Source organism: Hemiscyllium ocellatum, chromosome 38 (genome assembly GCF_020745735.1).
Source record: "Hemiscyllium ocellatum isolate sHemOce1 chromosome 38, sHemOce1.pat.X.cur, whole genome shotgun sequence".
In the NCBI taxonomy this organism is placed as follows: Eukaryota; Metazoa; Chordata; class Chondrichthyes; order Orectolobiformes; family Hemiscylliidae; genus Hemiscyllium; species Hemiscyllium ocellatum.
The window spans coordinates 33,803,258-33,809,257 of record NC_083438.1 but is presented as its reverse complement, the minus strand read 5'-3'; the positions used below and the strand labels follow the sequence as shown (position 1 = coordinate 33,809,257).

General features: G+C 50.6%; 1 protein-coding gene across 1 annotated transcript in view; it reads right to left on the bottom strand.

Annotated features, from left to right (window-relative positions):
• Positions 1-6,000, bottom strand: part of cadm4 (cell adhesion molecule 4) — a 210,442-nt gene that overhangs the window by 9,040 nt on the left and 195,402 nt on the right. The window contains exon 7 of the mRNA XM_060852691.1: positions 3,096-3,268. Within this exon, the coding sequence (XP_060708674.1) occupies positions 3,096-3,268 (173 nt within the window). The remainder of the gene's footprint in view (positions 1-3,095; positions 3,269-6,000) is intronic.

The following is a 6,000-nucleotide window of genomic DNA, read 5'->3' as shown; positions in this document are numbered from 1 at the left end:
CCCCTCCCTATCTCTGTAACCCCCTCCAGCCCTACACTCCCTCACTATCTCTGTAACGCGTGTTAATCATGTGTAAATATTGAAGGTGCAGAATGCGGTAATCTCTGAGTACACAGTTCTGTTTTGTAATGAAGAGATCAAACGTGAGTTCTGAAGTTTCCACATTAATCTCCAGTAGAGGTCAGCAGACTCTCTCTCTCTCTCTCTCTCTCTGGAGAATAGTCTGAGCGTGTGTGGAATTCACTCTCGAATTGGCCAAGGGTCCATTTATCTGTGCATCAAACGGTCCACTGCTCAGATCATCAAAGGAAGTCACTGATTCAAACAACATTTTCTGCCTTCTGTGATTCTCCCAGGACAGGGACAGCACGGGGTTAGATACAGAGTAAAGCTCTCTCTACACTGTCTCCCATCAAACACTCCCAGGACAGGGACAGCACGGGGTTTAGATACAGAGTAAAGCTCCCTCTACACTGTCCCCATCAAACACTCCCAGGACAGGGACAGACAGGGTTAGATACAGAGTAAAGCTCCCTCTACACTGTCCCCATCAAACACTCCCAGGGCAGTCCTGCATGACTCTGTCACACCTTGCAGACAATGTGCCTGATCTTCCCCAATCCTCCTGCCTCAGGTGTGTGTGACCGTGAAAGTGTCAGTCAGAGGGACCACCACACAGTCCCTGTGGAAACACGGTCCCACCTTCCCTTTGAGAATACTGTCTATCGTGCTGTGTGGCACTGTCACCGATCCCCTCGACTCGCTCACCCGCCATTTTCCTCCCTGACAGCTTGGGGTGCCTTGTGGTAAGGAGGGGGGGGGGGGGGGGGCTATGTAAATGCGAAATTGTGTGGTTGGGTTGTGAGCTAAGTGAAAGATAAACACTGTCAAAGCCGCACTTGTTTGTTCACGCCTCTGAGTGCCAAAAGGGCGCTATGCCAATTCACATGGTGCCAACTTTCCATCTTAAGTTAAAATAAGTTGATTCTGAACTTGTGCTCAGCAGACCTCCCACGAACACTTCCCTCTTAGGGACAGCTCAGAATTTAAAGTCCTTATATCTCTTGACTGCTAAGTAAGAGTGGGAGGCCATTCAGCCCCTCCAGCCTGTTCTATTAGATCAGAGCAAATCTCTGACTTAACGCCAAAGATGTACTTTTGCACCTTCCCTTTATCCACCCCCTGATCTTTTCATCAGACATAATCACATCAAGTTGCCCTTAAACTAAACTGCGTGGGTCTGGAGAGACGCTTAAGTCAGACAGGGACAGCACGGGGTTAGATACAGAGCAAAGTTCTCTCTATACTGTCCCCATCAAACACACGCAGGACAGGGACAGCACGGGGTTGGATACAGAGTAAAGCTCCCTCTACACTGTCCCCCATCAAACACACGCAGGACAGGGACAGCACAGGGTTAGATACAGAGTAAAGCTCCCTCTACACTGTCCCCCATCAAACACTCCCAGGACAGGGGACAGCACGGGGTTAGATACAGAGTAAAGCTCCCTCTACACTGTACCCCATCAAACACACCGGGTGAGGGCGATGGATTTCTGAACCGTAAGGCCATTGCAAAGAAACATCACTGTCACTGAAATTAAATTTAAACTCCGCAATTTCTGCTTGCCAATTGAATTTACATTGAGTTTGAAAGTCTAACCTCTCCTGGAGTGGAGCTGGGGTTGGATCACTTAAAACCCTGTAGAGATTCACTAATTCAGTGACATTATGCCACCACGTTCCTTTTATGAATTAACACCTCAGGCCAGCTGGAATTTACCAGTCAGATGGATTTATCATCGCTCGATGCTTGTGGGAGGATTTTGCTAACTCTCCCCCCCAGCACTTGTAACGGAAACGCTGGTCACTCCCAACTCCGAGAAAGGTTATGCTCCCATTCTAAAATGCCCCAAATTCTCCAAACAGTGGAAATATTTCTCTCTATCGAGCACTTTGAAAATCTCAATCAAATAGCAACCCCCCCCCCCTTTTCACCTTCAGTTTTCCAGGGGTTACGAAGCCCAGTTTGTGGGATCGCGCTGTATGATTTAACTCTTACAGTCCTGGGATCCTACACTGCAGTCCTTTCAGGATAGTATCAGCCTCCTGCTATGCGGAAGGCAAAATGTCCCCCAGGGTCACCAGGAGTATTCTCACTCCCAGGGAGAAATTCCTCATTTCAATTGTTCAGGAGCACTCTGAAAACCACGGGAATAGATGAGAACTTGGGACATCCCACGCCCTTAATGATCTTGTCTAACATTTCCTGCTCCAGATTTCTCAGATGTCTCTAGCTCCAGAAGCCATTTTCTCATTGGCTTCCCATTGTGTTCGGCTGTTCAGCCTGTCCTCCCCCTCCTGCACTGCTCACCCCACTACCCCGTCCTTACTCTGCACCCGTCTCCTCAACCCACACCCTCTTCCTCTCTCCAGTCTATCCCCCTTCCCCAATGCACCACTCCACCCCCACCCTACGCCCTATTCCCACCCCTTCAAACACCCCTCACTCCCTCCTTGTCTTGCTCCCCCTCCTCATCTACCTCCTCACTCCACTCGTCTCCTCACACTTCCCCCTTTCTCTCCCTGCTGCCACTCTTCACCTCCCCTCCTCTCCCCTGCCTACCTCACCTACCTCCTCACTCCACTCTTCCTTCTCCCTCCTCCCTCCCTCTCTCCCCTCCACTCTCCCTCCTCACCTCCCCTCCCTCTCCTCCCCTCCCCTCCACCAACTGCCCTCCCCTCCTCCCCTCCCCTACCCCTCCTCACATCTCCTCCCTCTCCTCATCTCCCTTCCTCTCCTCCCTCTCATCACTCCCTCACCTTCCCTCCTCTCCCCTCCCCATCTCCACTTCCCCAACTCATATCCGTTTCACCTCCTCACCTCCCCTGCCCTCCTCCCTTCCACCTCACCTTCCCTGCCCTCATCCTCCTCAATTCCACCTCCTCCTCACCACCACTCCCCCTCCTCGCCTCCCTTCCCCCACCTCATCTCCCCTCCCCTATCTCATCTCCCCCTTTCCTCACCACCCTCCTTGCCTCCCTCTTCCATCCACACCGCCCCCTGTACCCCCACCCTGGGCAGAATCACTCACCGTGTACCACCAGCACATACTGATCGGTGGAGCTGCCGAGCTCATTCTCGGCCTGGCAGAGGTAGGTGCCGTTATCGAGGGAGCTGAGGGCTGGCAGGACCATTCGGTTGCCTTGTTGCTCCGTTCGCCTGGGCAGAGAGTCGTTCAGACGGATCCACGTCACCTCGGTGGGTCTGGGTAAGAGGAAGAGACAGCTGGTTGAATACGGCCTCAGAATCGCGCTGCAGAAGGCCAGTCGGCCTGCCCAGCCTGTCCCGTTACAGTTAGCTCCAATCTTCCCAAACCCTGCGCCTTCCCACTCCTGCCTAGTGCAGGTCCTGTAACCCATGCACCTCTGTCTAAAATCTCTTTGATCTGTCTGTCCCTGCTCACCATGATCTGTCTGAGCTGCTCGCAAACACAGCTTTTCACTGTACTTCGGTACGCGTGACAATAAATCGATTGATCAATGAATCAAATCACTGCCAACTCCATCCAGTATCTCTCTAATTCCCATCTGTTTGCACGTTCCTGTTGAATTCACTGCGTCGAGTAACACATCCTCCTCCCCTCCCCTCCATCATTCCTCTTGGTCTTTTCCCAACTCTCTCCGATCTGTGTCCCTCTGGTGACTGACCCTTCTACCTTCTGGGAGCAGTCTCTCTCTCATTGACCAGGGTCAGGTTTTCTGTCTTGGGTTTGACAATAGACAATAGGTGCAGGAGGAGGCCATTCGGCCCTTCGAGCCAGCACCACCATTTATTATGATCGTGGCTGATCATCTGCAATCAGTATCCTGTTCCTGCCTTATCCCCATAACCCTTGATTCCACTATGTCTAAGAGCTCTATCCATCTCTTTCTTGAATGTATCCAGAGACTGGGCCTCTGGGGCAGAGCATTCCACACAGCCACCACTCTCTGGGTGAAGAAGTTTCTCCTCATCTCTGTCCTAAATGGTCTACCCCGTATTTTTAAGCTGTGTCCTCTGGTTCGGCACTCACCCATCAGCGGAGACATGTTTCCTGCTGCCAGAGTGTCCAATCCTTTCATAATCTTATATGTCTCAATCAGATCCCCTCTCAGTCTTCTAAACTCAAGGGTATACAAGCCCAGTCACTCCAATCTTTCAACATTCCCGCCATTCCGGGAATTGACCATGTGAACCTACGCTGCACTCCCTCAATAGTCAGAATGTCCTCAAATTTGGAGACCAAAACTGCCCACAATATTCTGGGTGTAGGATAGTGAAGGTGGCGTTTGGTATGCTTTCCTTTATTGGTCAGAGTATTGAGTACAGGAGTTGGGAGGTCATGTTGCAGCTGTACAGGGCATTGGTTAGGCCACTGTTGGAATATTGCGTACAATTCTGGTCTCCTTCCTATTGGAAACTTGAAAGGGTTCAGAAAAGATTTACAAGGATGTTCCCAGGGTTGGAGGGTTTGAGCTACAGGGAGAGGCTGAACAGGCTGGGGCTGTTTTCCCTGGAGTGTCGGAGGCTGAGGGGTGACCTTATAGAGGTTCATAAAATCATGAGGGGCATGGATAGGATAAATAGACAAGGTCTTTTCCTTGGGCTGGTGGAGTCCAGAACTAGAGGGGCATAGGTTTAGGGTGAGAGGGGAAAGATATAAAAGAGACCTAAGGGGCAACTTTTTCACACAGAGGGTGGTACGTGTATGGAATGAGCTGCCAGAGGAAGTGGTGGAGGCTGGTACAATTACAGCATTTAAAAGGCATTTGGATGGGTATATGAATAGGAAGGGTTTGGAGGGATATGGGTCGGGTGCTGGCAGGTGGGACTAGATTGGGTTGGGATATCTGGTCGGCATGGACGGGTTGGACTGAAGGGTCTGTTTCCGTGCTGTACATCTCTATGACTCTATGACTCCAGGTTTGTTGTAAATCTCAGTGCAGAACAAACCACCTCAAACCCTGGGTTCCAAACCTGCCAATAGTCGGCTGAAGTTCAGTCATCTCAGTTTGTTGCTATGGATGACATAGACAAGAACCGCCAAGGGGTCCTTCACAAGATGGCAGCCGGTGACAGGTGGTGTTCCGCAAGGCTCAGTGTTGGGACCACAACTTTTCACTTGGTACATTAACGATCTAGATGAAGGAACTGAGGGCATTCTGGCTCGGTTTACAGACGATACAAAGAGAGGTAGAGGGACAGATAGCATTGGCGAGGCTGGAGGTTTCGGACAGGTTTAGGACAGTGGGCATAGAAATGGCAGATGGAATACAATATTTTTGTTTAGATTACTTACAGTGTGGAAACAGGCCCTTCGGCCCAACAAGTCCACACCGACCCGCCGAAGCGCAACCCACCCTACATTTACCCCTTTACCTAACACTACGGGCAATTTAGCATGGCCAATTCACCTGACCCGCACATCTTTGGACTGCGGGAGGAAACCGGAGCACCCGGAGGAAACCCACACAGACACAGGGAGAACGTGCAAACTCCACACAGTCAGTCGCCTGAGTCGGGAATTGAACCTGGGTCTCTGGCGCTGTGAGGCAGCAGTGCTATATTGGAAAGTCATGCACTTTGGTAGGAAGAATAGAGGCATAGACTACTTTCTAAATGAGGAGAAAATTCATAAGGCTGAAGTGTAAAGAGACTTGGGAGTTCTAGGCCAGGATTCTCTCAAGGTAATGTAGGTAGAGGCACTAGTTAGGAAGGCAAATGCAATGATGATATTTATTTCGAGAGGACTTGAACATGAAAGCTGGGACGTACCTCTGAGGTTCTATAAGGCTCAGGTCAGACCATATTTGGAGTATTGTGCACAGTTTTGGGCCCCATATCTCAGGAAGGATGGAACGTGTTCAGAGGAGGTTCACGAGAATGGTCCAAGAAACGACAAGCCTACATATGAGGAATGTTTGAGGACTCTGGGTCTATACTCGATGGAGCTTAGA